The 18,346-nt window shown below is 40.6% G+C and overlaps 2 protein-coding genes across 10 annotated transcripts; one reads left to right on the forward strand and one right to left on the reverse strand.

The window, feature by feature from the left end:
- Positions 1-5: 5 nt before the first annotated feature.
- Positions 6-11,742, forward strand: OSGEPL1 (O-sialoglycoprotein endopeptidase like 1). Of its 8 annotated transcripts, XM_025152269.3 has the most exons (9): positions 6-317; positions 665-905; positions 1,812-2,199; positions 2,998-3,202; positions 3,282-3,430; positions 3,988-4,118; positions 4,263-4,334; positions 5,914-5,991; positions 11,078-11,742. In XM_025152269.3, coding segments are annotated over exons 1-9 (1,461 nt in total). In that variant the 5' UTR covers positions 6-121; the 3' UTR covers positions 11,079-11,742. The 8 variants fall into 8 exon arrangements, with proteins under 8 accessions (XP_025008037.2, XP_004942455.2, XP_004942454.2 ...); XM_004942398.5 differs by lacking the exon at positions 5,914-5,991; XM_004942397.5 differs by lacking the exon at positions 11,078-11,742 and having other exon boundaries at positions 5,914-6,436.
- On the reverse strand, positions 11,644-18,340 carry ASNSD1 (asparagine synthetase domain containing 1). 2 transcript variants are annotated; one of them, NM_001006509.2, is made up of 6 exons: positions 18,242-18,340; positions 16,629-16,682; positions 16,030-16,105; positions 13,639-15,213; positions 12,931-13,112; positions 11,644-11,969 (listed from the first exon to the last, which is right to left on the reverse strand). In NM_001006509.2, the coding sequence occupies exons 4-6, from the start codon at positions 15,118-15,120 to the stop codon at positions 11,723-11,725; spliced, it is 1,911 nt and encodes a 636-aa protein (NP_001006509.2). In that variant the 5' UTR covers positions 15,121-15,213; positions 16,030-16,105; positions 16,629-16,682; positions 18,242-18,340; the 3' UTR covers positions 11,644-11,722. The 2 variants fall into 2 exon arrangements, with proteins under 2 accessions (NP_001006509.2, NP_001384341.1); NM_001397412.1 differs by lacking the exon at positions 16,030-16,105.
- Positions 18,341-18,346: the final 6 nt, after the last annotated feature.

An 18,346-nucleotide genomic window follows, 5' to 3' on the forward strand; every position in this document is an offset into this window, starting at 1 on the left:
CACCGTTCCGCGCTGGCGGCAGTGAGACGGGCGCCGAGCGAGCAGCGCGCGGAGGGTCCCGCGGCCCGGGCGGTGATGGAGCCGCGGTGCCGGCAGGGGGCGCGCTGCGCCCCTCACTAAGATGGCGCCGCCGCCACCGAACAGCGGCAACGTCACTTCCGGGGTCTGCCCCGCCCCGCGGCCGGCGGGAAGGCTGAGGTTGGGGCTGTGGAGTGGTGGTGGTCGAGCCGCCCCCGGCGGTTACTGCGCCGCGCCCCCTTTGCAGGCTTTTACACATCAAGTCTCGGGCAGCAGAACGGCACAAGGAACACGCGGAGGTAAAGCTGACTGCAGGCAGGAGCCGGGCTCGGATCGCGGTCGCGCTGCAGCACCGGGGCGGGGCGAAGCGTCCCCTCCTCCGGGCTGCGGGAAGGGCGGCGGGCGGGCGCCCTCCTGGGCCCCACCTCCTTCAGGAACAACGCCAGGTTTTGTTAAGCTCTTATAATGGGTTGGCTATTCCATAACTTCCATGGTAACGTCACCTTTCCACAGCAATGTAAGTTATAAACTCAAGACTTCAGGATACATAGATATTACTGGTGTGTTCTCTGTACAATCAGCAAATTTACATTAGTTGTGTAATAGCATGTACTCGGAAAGCCCTCAGTAACGATGAACTGTGCAGCTCCTTTCCAGGCGTCCCCACGAGCCCAGCTGCTGCCCATGGGCAGCACGGCCCTGCGCTTCCTGCAGCCCGTGAGGCACAGCATGGCCGCAGGGCTGAGCGGCCCCCCGCGCCATGTGAGGCCCCCGAGACTTGTGCTGGGCATCGAAACCAGCTGTGACGACACGGGCGCGGCGGTGCTGGACGAGGCGGGAACGGTGCTGGGAGAAGCGCTGCAGAGCCAAAAGGAGGTCCACCTCAAGTAAGCACGTACAGCCCACAGTGCCTTCTCACGCAACTGCAGCGGTGGCTGAAGATGCTCAGTAGTGATGCTGCTGCTCTCTGTGATATCACCTGCAGCAAAGTGTTTCAGGAAAATGGATGTGAGGAGTGTATCACAGAATCGCAAAGTCATTAAGGTTGGAAAAGTCCTCTAAGATGGTCAAGTCCAACCATCAGCCCATCACCACTGTGCCCACTAACTCCATCCCTCAGTGCCACACCTACCCTTCCCATGAACACCTCCAGGGACGGTGACCCCACTGCCTCCCCGGGCAGCCTACGCAGTGCCTCACCACTCCTGGGAATAAGTATTTCCTAATATCCAATCTGAACCTTCACTGGCACAACTTAAGGCCATTACCTCTCATATAAAGACCCATCTTTTTTTGTCCCCAGCTCGCTCTGCAAGGCTGTAGAAAGAAACGGTGTGCATTTAATAAGTTTCATCTTCTCGTGCTAATTTCTTTCCACAAAAATACATTGATTCTTCGTCTAGTTTGATTAAACGTAACGTTAGTGCTACTAAAACCATGAAATATTTTCAGTTAAGTGAAAATTAATCAGAAATAGGCATTGGTTGCTCAGTCCATCAACTGGCAAGTGGAGGGCTGTGTTAACTTTCAGCCATTGCTTTGGAATGGTATGGAGATAGATTTAAGAGGAACGCATACCAAGAAAAGGAAAGTTAGATTATTTCCTGATGCCCCAGTGATAATTATGCTCCATTCAGTACACAGATACAGTTCATGTCATTTAGACTAAACAAGGCATTTGAAAACATCCTAAAGAAATGGGCAGGGTGTAGCAACATGACAAGGTGTTGAAAAATCTACTGTTGTGATTGTTAAGAAATGCAAATATATTACAATTACTTGTTTCTAACCAGAGCAGGTGGAATAATTCCTCATGTAGCACAGCAGCTTCACAGAGAAAGCATCCAGCAAGTAGTAAAGGAAGCACTCAGTGCCAGTGGAGTTTCTGTAAATGAACTTGCTGCTATTGCAACTACAGTGAAACCAGGACTTGCGCTGAGCCTGGAGGTGGGACTGCAGTACAGCTTACAGCTGGTGGACAGGTACCAGAAGCCTTTCATACCCATTCATCACATGGAGGCTCACGCACTTACCATCAGACTGACAGAGCAAGTAGAATTTCCCTTCTTAGTTCTTTTACTCTCCGGAGGTCACTGCATCTTGGCAGTAGCACGAGGAGTTTCAGATTTCCTTCTGCTTGGACAGTCCATAGATATAGCACCAGGTGACATGCTGGATAAGGTAATGTTTCAATGAATACATGAATCTACTTGCTTTCCTTGTATTGCAGTTAAGCTACTTAATCATAGTATTAGCATTAGCCTGAGTACAGCAATATAATGTGATAGGAGCTTTACATTATGTTTGCTTTTGTCTATTTTGAAATATAACTTTAAGATGCAAGAGACTATTGGAAATCTATGCGCTTTGGTCATACCTGTACTAAATAGCTTATTAATTGTATTTCAGCAAATAGATAACATAACCAAAGCTGGTTATGGGAGGTTTGATGACTACCATTGTACAAATGAGTTGTATTAACTTGATAAGATCAATAGTAGCATTTTAAAGGATGCTGTCAGACCTAAACCAATACATATTAAAACATTTGTTTCTACTTCTTTTGTTATTTGTTCCTTTAATAGTTGGAAAAGCCTGGTTTGGCTTTGAGGGTCTGCATTGCTTGGGTTACTGAGTGCATTCTATAAAATTGGGCACTTCCAACTTTGTTCTCAAACAAGCATAGTTTTTAAACAAATTATATTTGTGTTCATGCATTAAAAAAAGAGGGGTGGAATGGGAAATGGCTGAGGGTTGAAACCAACTTTGCTCCTGTTTACCTCGTAATACGGTATGAGAGTCTGTGTATGTTTCCTAAAAGTTGAGTAATTAACATCTGCAAAATCTGCTGTTCCTCCTGCTTTCTCTAATTGTTCTGGAATTGCATTTCTTATTGCTGTAGTAAAAAAGACCACTGACTGCATAAAGTGAAGCAGTTACAGGAGTTCTCTATTTTGAGTCTGTCTGTTTTCTCCTTAGGTAGCAAGAAGGCTCTCTTTAGTGAAGCACCCGGAGTGCCACAGCATGGCCGGGGGGAAGGCAATAGAGCACCTGGCTCAAACCGGAGACTGGCAACAGTACACTTTCAGACTTCCCATGCAACAGTACCGTAACTGTGATTTTTCTTTCTCCGGACTTCAGAGCCTTGTCAACAAAGCCATTCTTCAGAAAGAAAAAGAAGAAGGTACTTTTAAAGTCAGATACAAACCACGTACTGCATGAGCTATGATCAGGAAAACTCATCTGATCACACATTTTCATAGGTATTCAAGAAGGGGAAATCCTGTCCTGCGTTAAGGACATCGCTGCTGCTGCACAGCATGTAGTGGCTGCTCATATTATCCAGCGGACACACCGAGCCATGCTCTTCTGCATGAAAAACAGCATATTATTACCAAATACTGCAACTCTGGTGGGTATACATTAGTTTTGTGTCATTTTGCATGTTGCTTTTAATACTTAAATGTAACATCATTCAGGATGCAGATTTCCTTGTACTTTTTCCCCATGATAGAACTAATCATACTGACAGATAAGGAAGATGTCAGTATGTATTAAACTTAGCTAAAATATTAGGATTAAAGTAATAATAATTTCAGGTATTTAAATGACATCTTTCATAGTTGATTTTTAAGCTAGAAGGGGATTTTCATACCAACTAACCTGACCTTTTCTAACAGCTCATGTCACACAGTTTGATCTAGGGCAGCCCAGTACTTGATAGCTGTTCTGCTGATAGCATACTTTCACTCAGGAATTGTTTTTAGCTATAATACGCTCACATTCTTTTCTGATAGGCTTCAATCTTCAAAAATGGCTTAAGCTTCAAATATATTTTTTTAATTGCCATCTTCAAAACTTTGTGATGAATTTGTTTTTTAGATAGGCTGCTAGTTTAGTTTGACCTACAAGTCCTTTCTTTTGAGTTAATGCCTTTTTTTTCTTTCCCCAACTGAAAACTGCTGTTAGGTTGTATCAGGAGGAGTTGCAAGTAATCAGTATATCAGAAAAGGACTGCAGACTCTGGCAAATGCAAACGGTTTTGCTTTTCTGTCTCCTCCTCCAAGGCTGTGCACCGATAATGGTGTTATGATTGCATGGTAAGGGCTGTTTTCCTTTGTGTTTTTCTGCAACATGCTTTAAAATTCATCAGAATTGGGCATTTCTGTATATGGTGAATAAACCATATATTTATATATTCAGACAGTTATGACACGCTTATATGTAATTGCTTTCTTGCTTAGGAATGGCATTGAAAGGTTGCGTGCAGGATGTGGTATTTTATACAGTACTGATGGCATCCGCTACGAACCAAAGTAAGTGACTCAGTTCATTCACAGTCTGTTTCTTCATTTATTCACTGTACTCATTGAAATGGGAAGTACAGACTAGCATAAAGTGATGAGCAGTGTCTCTACAGAGCATGTGAACTTGAAAAGTTACCATCTCTTCCTTTTCTATGTAGCTGTTAAGTAAAAGTCATCCTCTTTCAGTACTCGAGGGAAACTTATTAAAAGGAGGGAGACCAGCTTTTTACATGATCTGTAAGTGATAGGATAAAGGGGAATGGCTGTAAATTGGAAGAGGAGAAATTTAGATTAGATATTAAGTGTAAATTCTTCACTCAAGAGGGTGCAGTCACTGGGCACCAGAGAGGCTGTGAATGCCCCTTCTCTGGAGATGTTCAAGACCAGATAGGACGGGGCCCTGGGTAGCCTGATCTGGGGCCTGATTTAGTGGCTGGGAACCCTGCCCCCAGCAGAGGGTTGGAACTAGATTATCTTTGAGGTCCCTTGCAACACAAACCCTGCTATGATTCTATAATCTTCAGTGTTTAAATTTGTTTTGACTCTGAGATTTCAATTACCATACATCATAAAGTTTTATGTGTTTACCTATTACTGTGGTAGTATGGAAACAGGAGCAGGTTAAACAATATGCTCTCCCTAGCTTCTTAGTTGATGCAGTCATAAATCTAAATGCTCTGAGTCAAACTGTGTTTTCATAATCATAGAATGTTTTGTGTTGGAAGGGACCTTTAAGATCATCTCGTTCCAACCCCCTGCTATAGGCAGGGACACCTCCCAGTAGACCAGGTTGCTCACAGCCCCATCCAGCCTGGCCTTGAATGCTTCCAGGGAGGGGGCATCCACAACCTCTTGGGCACCTGTTCCACTGTCTCACCACCCTCGCAGTAAAGAATATCTTCCTAATACCTAGTCAAAACTCTTCCAGTGTAAAGTCAATTCCTCTCTTCCTGTCACTACCCGCCCTTATGTTATAAGTACCAGCTGGTCTTAAGGTCTTAAGTTTTTGTTCAGTTTCTGCCTTTTCCAGTGCCAAGAAAACACACACTTGGAGGGTTTCAGGAGAGAAATTTCTCTCAGGATTTTCACAGGAGTAAAATGGTAAAAATACAGTTTTTCAAAAAACAAAATTTGTTATATATATATATATCTCAATGAGTAAAACACAAAGTTATCTTAACTGTAACTATACATGCCATACAGTTATCACAGAAAAATACCTGTGAATCTCTAGTGTGTCTCGTGTTCATCACTGGGATGTAAAACATTATCAGCTCAAAGCAGAACCTGAATAACTTACCTAAAAGATGGCCGTGAAATCACAGAACTTCATGAGTTTCCAACAGCTGAAAATGTAGCCAATTCCCCACTCCACTCTAGAGATGTTGTTGGGCACAGGCTTGAGCAGACCATTTTCTTAGTCACAGTCTTACAGTGCAAGGAAGGTATTTGTGAAAATGCTGCCCAGGTCCCAGGCTGATGATACAAAAGGTCTGTGAATCTACACATCTGAGCAACAGAGGACTGTCATCTTACCATAGCAGTAATGTTTCTTACCTTTTAACATATGGGTCACCTTATTTTCTAGAGCTCCCCTTGGAATTGATATTTCCAAAAGAGTTGAAGAGGATTCCATCAAAGTGCCAAGACTAAGGAAGATACAATGGTCAGCATGTTAAGTCATAAACTAATACAATAAATGCAGCTACAAATTATTCAGTGTAACAGCATTGAGACAGTTTTCATGTACTGACTTTGTGGCCTACAGGTGTTGAAATAACGCCCATCAGAGAAATAAATACATCTCCATGTGGTAGCTGTGCCAATACAACTGAATTTTTAACTGCACCTACTTTTCCTCTGCTAGTGCAAGAAAATTATTCCTACTCACAGAAATTAACATCTGGGGTTAAATGGCTAGCACTATTTTTTTCTAAAAAGAATAACAGTTTAATATAGTTAATAGTAAAAATGGGCTGCTAAGATCCAAGTTTTGGGTTTTGATGTGAATAATGTGTTATTTAACCTTGCCTTTTGACAATCAGTACTAGATTTAATTCTTCATGGCATAGGTTGTAACTGGAATAAATACAGTACTAAGCTTGTCTTAATTTTGGCTGACATTTTCTAATTCACGATGCGTGTATTTAGAATTGCCTCAATGTAAACACAAATTCTATTAGTTAGACAATCGAGTTGTCTGAGGTGGTGAACAGGTACTATATTTTGGTAAAAACTCAAGAGGAAGATGCAACACAAATTAGGCATATAGTCTCTCCTGTCAGGCAGACATTCCTGCTGGCTTTTGTTATTTAGGACATCATCTTAAAGGCTAAAGTTAATCAGAATTCTCAGAAACATCTGCCCAACTGTCAGCCTTGAAATATTCCACGTAGCACGTCCAACTACAGAGGAATATATATGAAATTCCATTAAAAACAGAAACAGTACTCAAAAGGGTGGAAGGAACAATCACTGGTATGTAATAGCTTCCTTACAAGAAGTAATTAACTAGGTTAGTACTTCTCAGCCTCTTAAAAACAAAGAACGGCAGGACTGTTCATAGTCTGTTCTAATACAAGAAAGGAGAACCAGATGAAGTTAAAAAGATAGACTCAAGGCAAAGAGGAAGGTTAAGAATACTGGAAATGTAAGCAACTTCTGCAACCGTGATGGTGTAGATGACTCAAAAATAAAGAAAGAATAGACTAAATTAGACTAAAACCCATTGGATGCTACAAACATATGGTTTCTAAGCTTAAGACAGCTGTACAAAACCAATTTTTTTTTTAAACAGAAGTCACTGTAGAAAAAGTTTGCATATATGCTTACAAAGAAAGCAGCTATAGATGCAATATACCCTTAAAAATAGAAGTACCTTTTTGATGTAGCCAGTTGACACTTCTAAGCACAGATTATAAGCATGCAGCTATACAGAAACCAATTTTATGAATGTTTCTTCAATAGAAACTTTCTATATATGTTCTCTAGAAGACATTATTTTTAAACTTCTGTGAAGCATCTGTAGAAGTACAGTATACAGTACCATAAGGCTGCCATGCTTGTCTATCTTGTTGAACTTCCTTTACAAAGTTCTGGTTCATTCTTCCATCTCTGCTGAGGTTATTCGTTAGATGGGTAACTGCTTTGTCCCGGTATACTGCTCATAGCAGATTGTGAGCAGTCTGGTACCTAAGCTCAGTGCCTGGGGCTGTACAAACATTGAAGAAATACAGTTCTTATCCTTACTTCAGATGTATTTTCTTATTCATGTAACCACTTCATCAGAAGAAAATGTATTATATAAGTTTATACAGCAATTTATCACTTCGCAACAAGATTCAAAACACAGACTAAATGAAGATTCAGAAAGATGTACACAGAGTTGAAGAAATTATAATTGAGAAAAGAGACAGAAAGCATCCACAGAAATCAGAACAATGGCAAGAAGATAGGCCTCAAATACTAGCTAAAAAGAAAAAGCAGAAGTCTTTATACTAAGTGGTAATTCAGCATCACTGTTGCTCAGAACCACATCTCTCCAGGAGGTGGAGTAGCAGCTGTACAGACAGTGCTTCAACCCATTCCTTCTGAAACCTTAATCGTCTTTTTGCATCAGAGCGAGTCTTAATTTTTAGCTATTTTACTTCTTCATACAATGGAAACTTAAATATTGAGTAATTCCATCAATGCGTATGGTGATGTCAAGTGCTTTCTTGAACGTCTCCACAAGCAGACTAATGGAAAAGGCTGTGTGGGCAACCAGCCCACAAAATTCATCAGGAATTTTTATCACAGTACTCTGTAAAGTAAATACCTTTCTGAAAAGCCATTTCTGGTAGTGCGGAGATGATCTTCTTGAAGTTGGGGCCGAGAAGCCATATATTTGCGTGCTGAATGTAACAGCAGTTATGCCTTTTGAGTCTTCTGCAAACATACTAGAGTGACACATACTTTTTTAATCTCAAAAGATATCCAAAACCCAAAAGCCAAATTTAATTGTGCAGTAGGCCACTTCATGAAGAGATTTCTTTGCTAACAGTTTAGCTAACAAATTCATACAGACATTCAAGAAACATTTATTTTAGTGTCCAAATTTATATAATATTCCTTTTATTATGTTATTGCTCCGAGACTTAAATTGTTACTACTCCTATTATTTGGTGGCTGAATCCCAAGACCATCAGAATAAACAAAACTCTCTTCCTCTTATAATACACCCTGCAAATCACTGTTCCTTCAAACATTGAAGACTGATGCATACGTAACTTCAGCCTGGATGTTATAATAAGGGGCAGTTACTCTTAACCACAAATTAACTTCTCACATTTACAAGGAATAAGTAATGTCTTTTTTCATTGCAAATGTGTGCCTGCATTCAAGCACATGCACTGCCATATCACTATTTCTAGCATAGAAGATCTCACACTGGGAAAAACAGAATGAACAAGGCATGATTTACTGGCAATTGCACAAGCCTTAGCCATGTTTTGGGAATAGAAATTGAAGCGAAAGAGCAATTATAGACATAGCAAAAACAACAGAACATACAGAAATGGTAAACCTCTAGCAATCTATTCTTCCACACATAGAAGTAAGGATAGTTAATGGAACAGGCTCCTCAATCACTGGGTGTTAGGAAGTAAAGTAATTCTTAGTAATGCTCTGCAAATAATTCATTATCTAGAACAAGATCATAGGCTAGCTGACCTGCAGAGAGATCTTGCAGCCCTGCACTACCAGCATATACACAAATAGGTATGCCTTGTCTTCACCCCGTGCTAACCTTCAGGATATTGTTACAATGCATAGAAAGTAATCAGTTTATGTCATCTCATGAGTCATTCTGTTTTTAAAGTTGAACAAATTAAGTAAGCACAAAATCCATCAAGTTTTATCTTTGTTAAATATGCTTGAGTTGTACAGTTGTTAATGCAACTGAAACACTTACTGATAAAAACAACAAAGAACCCAGTATGCTTCTCTTTGGGTATGTACACCTCATACTTACACTATGTATTCAGTCCTGATTAAAATTTGTTCAGCTTTTCTATAATGGCAAGCTGAAGGAAACTGACAGGTGCTGTGCTATTTCACATCTAAATAGCTGAAGGGTTTTAGCCAGTGAATTCCACCAGCCATCATCTCTCAGAAGTCCAATGGGTTTCTTGGTCTTAGAAGTGCATACCTGAATCCACCAATGCTAGCAATGATGCTGTCAGGGAGTGTACTTGTTTTTTTAGCTGGCCCAGCAGTTCAGTGGGAAGATCTATGAGGCAGCGTTTTGTCTCTGCTCGAAGCCAGCCAACTAGGGGACGTGGTAATGTGCTGCTCGCTGTTGTCCCAGCAAACAAGGCACAAGCATTTTCCTGTGCTGCCAAGTTTGACCACTAGGTTGCCTCATCAGCTCGTTCAGCTCTATGTAACACTTTTATCAGGCCTGAGTATCCCTCAAGAACATTCTCCAGTATTTCAAACGCAATACTTTGAGATGCCATTAACAGCAACAACAGAATATTATTTAACCAAGATTTACAGCAGTATTTGCAAGAAACCACTATGTTTCCTAAGGACACTAAAAAAAACAAACATTACTTCAGTTTCCTCTGATACGTTAGAGAGTACAATCTCAATATGTATTAAAAAAGTATTAAATAGTATGTATATAAAAAAGTATTAAATAGCTATTATTTTTTCCCCTTATGGAAACAAATACTTAGCCAAGAAACCACAAGTAATAGTGATAGCCACACTTTAAGGAATAATGGTGAATTTGTTGTTTATAGGTAACAGGTTAAACTGAAAACCAAAATGCTAAAACCAAATTGCACAACATAAAGTGATAGTGCAACAGTGACAGCAGAGCAGCAAGATCTCAGGCTGCAGCAAGCAAGGATTTGCTCAAACCCAACAGCAATAGATACAGAAATAAGGGAAAGAAACTGCTTACTTTCAGAAGGCCTGAGGTATGGAGGGATCTCCAGCAAGATACTCTCATCTCCACTGCCAACCCAACCCTTAAAGGAGCTCTGGGAAGGGGTGCATCCTGGCTCCACCCTTCTGGTTACTCAGATGCATTGCTTACACCTGAGCTCCCCTGGATTGGCCCCGCCTTCCCACCAGGTGCTCCATCACTGCTTCAGGCCATGACCTGACAACTACATATTGTTTCTTATTAAGGCTGATACATAAAACTACCTAGAACCCTTCCAAAATTTCTCATGTATGTATGTATTTGTAAAAATTAAGACTTAATTTGGAAAAGAAACTATTTTCCTGGGTATACAATACACAACTTTTTCTAGGAACCCTAGAAAAAAGGTAAGGCACAACTGTAGAAGTACTGTAACACCACTACAGAGTAACCAAATAACGTTCACATTTCATCAGATCAATGGTCCTTTGGTCTGATCTCTACCTGCTTCAGGAGGGGGTGATCGAATAAATCTTGCCAATATGAAAGTAATGTAGAAGGAAGTCAATTTTCCTCAGAGCACCAGGAAACTGCCAATGCTCTGAAGCATTCTGAAAATGATGCTTTTGAAATAATTCTCCCCAGTTCCAAATTGTTGTGAAATTTCATTTGCACCATTACAATAGATTATTTGTAGAAAACAGCTACGCAGTGCTTTGCATACAACTAGATTTTATGCTAGTATGAATATTTCTATTTCAACCCTATCATCCAGATACAAAGCCCAAGTGATTATTTTTGTTTTTAAGCTAGGTCTTCTGCATTTGCTTTCTTTCAGAGATCTTCCTTGAGCTACACAAAGTATGCCTTGTAGCTGCAGAAGCAGCAGAGCTCAAGCTAAAAGAAGCAAGATGTCAGGAAACCAGTGGAGGACGAAGAAGATACTGCAGAGATTATCCCAGAGATCCCCTGGGAGCAGAGGGAGCCTTAGTCCTGGGGCCACCAACCATCCCAGCCCTGGTGCACAGGCCACACTGGGCAGCCCTCAGTAGTTGAGGCAAGGGCAGCCTGTTTCTCAAATAACAAAAGGAAAAGTGCCACGCATAGATGGCAGCCCCCAAGAGGCAGTGTGGCCCAGGACCCTCAGCTCTAGCAATCCAGGTCAGCTCCTCAACGCATTCCCCCTTCTATAACCATAACCTGACAGACTGGAGGATTCAGTAGGCACTCTGCTGAGGAAGGGTGAAAAGAAGTGCCAGCCTGTGTCTATCCTCAACTCCACGGAGACCAGCGTTCCCATCTCCCCTAAGGATGCATTCATAATGTGTCCAGTATAAGTACTTACCTACATGTATTATTCTGATGACTAAAAGTGTGTGTAAAACAAACAAACCAAGCCAAACATTTTAAAAAATCCCAAAGATTTACTGAATTTACATATAAGATAAATAATATCTTAAGATGTAGTTTTGTAATTCATCTACTAAAATAACTTCAGTCTGCTGCATGTGTGGTATGCTTTTTCATTGTTGCTCTCCAGTTTTGCAATCCGAGATCCAAACTGTACAGCCCTTTTTGGCAAAATGCTTGCAGCTTCAAGGCCAAGTTCCTTGGCTCCAAGGCGCAGAATCAGTTTCTCACCAACTCCTCGAGGTAAAGTCAAGTCTGCTTTTTCTGAGATGGGCAGTGAATTGAGGAATGAAACAACATCTTCATCAATAAAAGGAAACCTGAAGACATTGGGAAGAACAGATGTGCCTTAAACATTAGTGGCATGGTACTGAGAGAAGTCTCCAAAGCAGCTATATTGTCTGAGAGGGTAGGTAAAACATATGACAAACTCAGAAGCCCAGCAGTTTTCTAATTTTGAAGTAACACTCCAAGATGACTTCAAAGTGTTACAAAAAAAAATGCTGTATAAAGCTACACCATAACTTTGAAACTAAAGTGTTCACAAAAAATTCCTCACAGCCATCTGAACACCAGGCATTTATATCTATTCACAAGCACAATTAACACCTGTCCACCACTGCAACCACTTCTTGTTAAACTGAAACAATGTGATTAAGAACATAAGTGGAAAGACACTGTTGGGCACAAAGATCACATTAATAAAACCTTTCACGCACTTGAACAGCCACTGTATCAGACAACAGCTAGAGGGATTTTTTGGTAAGTCAGTGAGTGCTAGTGCGGAGGAAGTAAACTCAAAAAAAAACCAGTTTAAGTATTCTGACTCACTGACCTGGAAATGCATGGGCTATCGATCATGCTTTTATTGCATGGGCAGGAATATGCAGCCTTTATGCTGGTGCATCACAGTTCGGAGGTTGTCATTCTCCAGAGTCACTCCCCAAGTTACAGCAACAGAACACTACAAAGCTGAGAAAACTGCTGCACTTAAAATGATAAAACCCACTTGGATTTTGCTTTCTCCATCTGTTGCTGCTTATTAAAACATCCAGATGGAAATCCAACGTTCACATTGCTAGATTCTCTTAAGTAACTCTGCCATGGTACTACAGATTACTTGGTTTTTTTTGTTTGTTTTTTAAAGAGTAGATCCTAACACAAATGGAACAGAAATTAGAGACAAAAAATGTGCAAACAAGTTTCAAATAAAGCTTCTTCTCAGCCTGATAAAAGCAGAGCCTAACCAGTAAAATCAGTTTTGTTTCACGTTACTATTACCTGGCTTCTTTTCCATGATCACCAATAATTCTGTCATCTCTACCAAGATTTCTAGAAGAAATGCGACCTAACTCCATTTCAAGTTCCTTATTCAGACCTTCTGGGCCACATTTTCTGAAGCAAATGCGATGTCGGGAATACCCAGCAAGCTGTTCATCTGCTCCAATTCCTGTAAGCACAACCTAAAAAGAACAACAGAAATCTTCCTTAATGTCTAGGGAGGCTATTAATACATCATGGATCTTAGAACTACACACGTAAAAACAAGATGCAAGAAGGAAAATTACTCTTCGCAGCTTGAACAGGCATTCAGTCAGACTGTAATTACAAATGATGGCAAGCAGTCACCTCTCATTATTAATAGCTACTTTGTCACATAAATCGTGCACCTGAAGAATACACTAAGTTTATTGATTTGTTCCATTTGATTAAGAGCACTTGCCTACTACCGAGTTAAGATATTGAGAATGATAGGCACTGACTTTTTTCCTAGTCACTACTGCTTATTCAAGCTTGTTGAAGAGCCATAACTGAATGCAGGTTTTAATTCCAGAATTACTAAAAAATTATCAGTATTGTATTCTGCCACTAAATTTCAGAAACCTCGTAAATATTAAAGAGCCGTGCTAATTTCTGAAACAAAGCTGTTTCACATTCACAAATTAAGTGTAAGAAAGAAAACAAAACAATATATGAAACAATCAGTACCTTTGCAGGACTTTTATATGGTTTCATTTCTCCTTGCTTATTAATATAACCCTCTCCCCTGGAAGCAAACCAGATAGCACAGCCAATGCTGTCATCCAAAACTGTATCCAGAGGATATATTAAGTGATTAATGAATTGCCGTCTCATCTCTTTCAATTCCTTGAGTGTGACATTAATTTCCACAAAGTTCCAGGTTCTTGAAGGGTTAAGGGCTTCCAGTTCTTTCAGTCCCGCCCTACCAGTAATTCTGTCAGGAACATCAAAGCAAGATAAGTCATCACCCATTTTAGCATCAAGGTCTTTATGATTTTCTTCACCACGATGCAAATCAAGCTGCATTTCTTGCCTGATACAGTTTTTAGTGGTACCTGTTCGCTTAGTTTGTTCTTTTGTCATGAAAGCTACATTGAGAAGATCAATTGGTTCCTCCAAAGGAACATGTCGATCAGCAAGGGCTGCAATAACCATAGAATCAACGCCACCAGAAAAAAGCACTGCAACATGAGCCTTCCTGGGAGAAACACCCTGAACTTGTCCTGTTCCCTCATCTTCACCTCTACGGAGTAATAGAACTCGTCTCTTTACTGCTTCATCTAAAACATCAATGAACTGATGGACTACTTTTCTCTTGTGCTCCACTGCAAGATATCCCTGAAGAGTTTCTAAGGAAACCACACTGCTAGTCTCGCTACTATCACTGCTCACATGTTCAACTGAGGCTTCAGAAATTGTTCTGTTTAAGGGGATTACTGGTGCGCTGAGACATAGTTTTGACTCATTCATCACAACAGTGATATGATTTGGTAAGTCTTTTGAAACTTGATCCAGAACATCAATGAATATTTCTTCTTCATTTTTCTCTGTGCACTTGTACTTCCATGGAAACAACGTTAAAGACAAGGATTTAGTCGTTGCACAGTCTCTGAGATCCATTTTGAAAATACCAGATGCTGGGACTTCTTGACATTGGTTACAAGACTCTGAATTCACACTTACAGATGTGAGACAGAAAGCACCATCACTCACATTACTGAGTTGCCAAAGCAAACTACGACGACCAAAATAATCTCTACCAAACCATAAGCTGTGTCCAGATGCTTGATAATAAATAAAAGACCATGGACCCCGAAGTGATGAGAAGAGTGATAAAATGTCAGCTTCACTACTGCATAGTGCAAGATGACGAAACATAACTTCAGTGTCATTCTCTGAATCTCCTACATGCACTCCATTAAAAATTTCTCCATTCCAAAGAAAAATATTGTTATTGACATCTTCCAGTGGCTGAGGAGTCATCAGTCCCCTCAGGTGAAGCACATGGCCAGAAAAAAGACACTCATAGGATGGCTCAGACACAGTCTTTATCAACTGTTGGCTACTGTCTGGTCCTCTTCGTCTAAGACAGCAGTGCAGATCCTTACTGAAGTAATCACAAATAGTATGCTGGCTAGATAAGGCAACAACACAACAAATACCACACATGGTGACTTGGAATTCAGAAGGACTATTTCTTGACTTTAGTCTTCTCTGAATTTTCCAACTCTTGATGTGCTTTCTTTAATTGATCTAATGTATCTGCATGATAAAAAACAAGAGTAATAAGTAAATAAGTTTATATCTAAGAAATGAGTAACATTAGTCACTTGTTCAATTAAAAACAGGAACACAAAACTAAGAAACATACCTCACTGCAGTCTATTTGTCTTCAATTATACAAAGATTATGATCTTTTCCCCCCCTCAAGCAAATCCATACTACAAGTTTAATAATGTAAAGGAAAGGCCAATTATTGCCTATGTAATCAGTATGATTTACAAATTTGCAATAAGAAAAGTGAATAGACAATGTGTCAACACTGTAAACTCCACTCAAAAAAGATACTGGCAACTGTTCATTCCAGAGATTAATTTTGTACTTTTAAATTTATTTCTAACAGCTTTGTTCAATTATCACATCTCTTTATCTTCCATTCCCTGTCTTGATAATCCCACAAATTCATTTTCCCAACCACCTAAAGATTTCTAGCTTCACTTCCAGTTTCATACTCCTGTTTCGTACTCATATTTCACACTCATCCCATGCAATCTTTAGGATTAATAATTAAAAAAAGGAGGGGAACTAGGCATAGACAGCTTCCCAAAGGGCACTAAGAATAGCAACTCCCCTGTGGGAGGACTCCCTCCTGTATCTTCAGCACTTGCTGTTTTACCACACATGCAAATCAAGTGGAAACCACATCTATCCAACCCAGAAAAGCAGGCACATCCAAAGTCCACTTGGTATCTAACACACACTTGCCAGCTTCTCCAATTTACTACAACTTTGAAATCCTTAACAGCTACAAAGAGGTTTTAAACAGTTCAACTATTACCTTTTGCATTGCAAACTTACTTTTGCATTGAGACAGTGCTTCTGTTCGGTCTACAAGGAAGAATATATTGCTATTGGGTTGCTGCCTATAAACTTTCTGTAAAATAAAAACAGTGCTGCATTAAGTATAAGTAACATATGCAGGCAACCACAGTGCAGCAGAAATTAATGTAATATCTACTGAGATACCCTTCCCTTTTATGTCAGAAGGCTACCTTCTACTCTGCACCAAAACATTTCAGGATGAACACACAACTATTCTGCATTTTTCCTTTCCTCATACATGGGGGGCTCATATTTTATTTTATATCATATACACAGAAAGATTTTAACATAATCTGACCCCCTCAAACATCATAATGTAAAAATTCAACTAAAACAGAAAGCAAAGTCTTCCATCACCACACTGTGTTACACTGCACAAGTGTAAATAAACCCTCAAGCGACGTGGAGAACAGACCATTTTGACACCAGACAGCATACCACATCTACATTAAAAGTTCTAGTGCAACATCTGAAGATAACATACTCATACTACAATTTTGTTTGCCCTCTTGCCTCTACACAAGTTTATCTGATGCTAAAATGAAGTGGCCAAAAGAAAATTTGTAAATACTTACCCTGTTCTTCTTTAAATTAGAAAGTTCATCAACTACAACTTTCTGTTCTTTAATCTGAAATAAAAAAGACACATATAAACGTAATTATTAACAACTAACTACTGTGTTGCAATCCTGGAGATAAAAACCTCTATCCATATTTTAAAGACAGTTTGTAGAATATATGTCACTGTTCCCTCAAGAGACCAATAAAGTAAAAGTGGACATAAGAATGAAAAAGCTATTTGATTACCCATTATTTCAAGCATACTACAACTCTTTAGACTACATAACTGCATTACACTTAGCATGCTTCTTTTGAAATCTAAGTTATGAATTCAACAATAAGACAGTGAAGCAGTCTAAATAACTGCTTTGGAAGGGGGTTATATTGAATGGTTTGGCATTGCTCCCACCCTCCAAAAGCAGTCATTACCAGGAAGCTAAAGTACTCCTAACTGTTTAGGAATCTGAGATCACTTGCCCCTAGCTTCCTCAGAAGAAACCAAGCAAACATGTGAGTAACTATTAACAAAAGCATCAAGCAACTTTGAGAAACAAAATTTACCTCCACAATAGAATTTATAGTCTGATATTCTCCAGACTCAAAACAAAAATAGTAAAAGAAACAGAAAACCCCTACAAAATCAAAAACCCAACCAAAAAAAACCATAAAATTGTACTAAGAGAATTAGAACCAATTCTACTATGCTGGAGTTCTAGCACAAAGACCCTATGCTGAATCTACCATCACCAGGTCAGCAGCACTGACAAGCAGTCCAGCATTGCTGTTTTCCTGGACAACAGCAGCCACCAAAGACAAAGAGCAATCAGGGGCCCTTCAAAAAAGCTGAAATACAGAACAGAAGTGGTTCAGCTCTCCCTGCTTTCTGCAAGCACAAAACACACAGCTTACTCCACTCCTCCTTTCTACCTCCTGGAATTGATATGGCTGGAGGTAACTACTACAGGGCTGCATTAGCCAAACTGAACTGAGCACACAGAAAAGGCTGTTTTACCAGCAGCTACGCTAACAAGTGACGCTTATCACTGCAACAGACAAGACAAGAAAGCAGTGCCATCTTCTGACGCAGAGTAAGCCAAGCACTCCAGCTGTACAGCTTGTAAGCTCTGTTGTGCTGATATCCTCACTCTTTAGCCTCTTAAATGACAAAAAAAAAACAAACACAGAGAACACAGCTAATCTGTTGTGATATGAGTGTAAGGGAAGCAAATCACTTTCTAGGTGAGAGCAACTCCCTAGGGCTGACAGAATTCCCACTGAACAAAGACAAGGGCACCACTGCCAACAGTACTGCTTTACAGGAGGCCTGAGCGACCGGCCTCCTCGTAGCACTCCCTCACGACTTACTCAACAGACACAGATGAAGCACATACTTCCTTCAACTGGTCGCACTGCGCCTACCTCAGAGGCAATGAAAACGAAACAGCAGTTTGGTAGGAGCGCTCACAGCCGCTGAGCTCCCCCCACGACAGCAGCTCCCGCCTAGGCCGCAACGCAGCTCAGCCTCTAACAACTTCTCCTCTTCACAACACACCACCTAACCGACTACACCTTCCCAGCCCCATCGCGAGAAGCCACAGGGCTACACCTGGAGCCACAACCAACTCACCCTCCGGCTCAGCTCCCCCTTATAGCCCAGCTCGGCGGTCTCCTCCTCCTCCCGCCGCGACATAACCCCGCTTCCCGGGCCGGGCGGCCACACTGTCTCAAGTGC

The sequence above is a fragment of the Gallus gallus genome, chromosome 7 (assembly GCF_016699485.2).
Source record: "Gallus gallus isolate bGalGal1 chromosome 7, bGalGal1.mat.broiler.GRCg7b, whole genome shotgun sequence".
Taxonomy (NCBI): Eukaryota; Metazoa; Chordata; class Aves; order Galliformes; family Phasianidae; genus Gallus; species Gallus gallus.

Bases quoted from the DNA above. Each gene is read 5' to 3' on its own strand.
- OSGEPL1 (XM_004942397.5), top strand. From the start codon at position 122: ATGGCGCCGCCGCCACCGAACAGCGGCAACGTCACTTCCGGGGTCTGC. The intron at 318-664 runs GTAAAGCTGACT...TGAACTGTGCAG, and splicing joins GGCACAAGGAACACGCGGAG to CTCCTTTCCAGGCGTCCCCA. The intron at 3,431-3,987 runs GTGGGTATACAT...AACTGCTGTTAG, and splicing joins TACCAAATACTGCAACTCTG to GTTGTATCAGGAGGAGTTGC.
- ASNSD1 (NM_001397412.1), bottom strand. From the start codon at position 15,120: ATGTGTGGTATTTGTTGTGTTGTTGCCTTATCTAGCCAGCATACTATT. The intron at 13,113-13,638 runs GTACTGATTGTT...TGTTCTTTTTAG, and splicing joins CATATAAAAGTCCTGCAAAG to GTTGTGCTTACAGGAATTGG. The intron at 11,970-12,930 runs GTAATAGTAACG...CAATGTCTTCAG, and splicing joins GATCATGGAAAAGAAGCCAG to GTTTCCTTTTATTGATGAAG.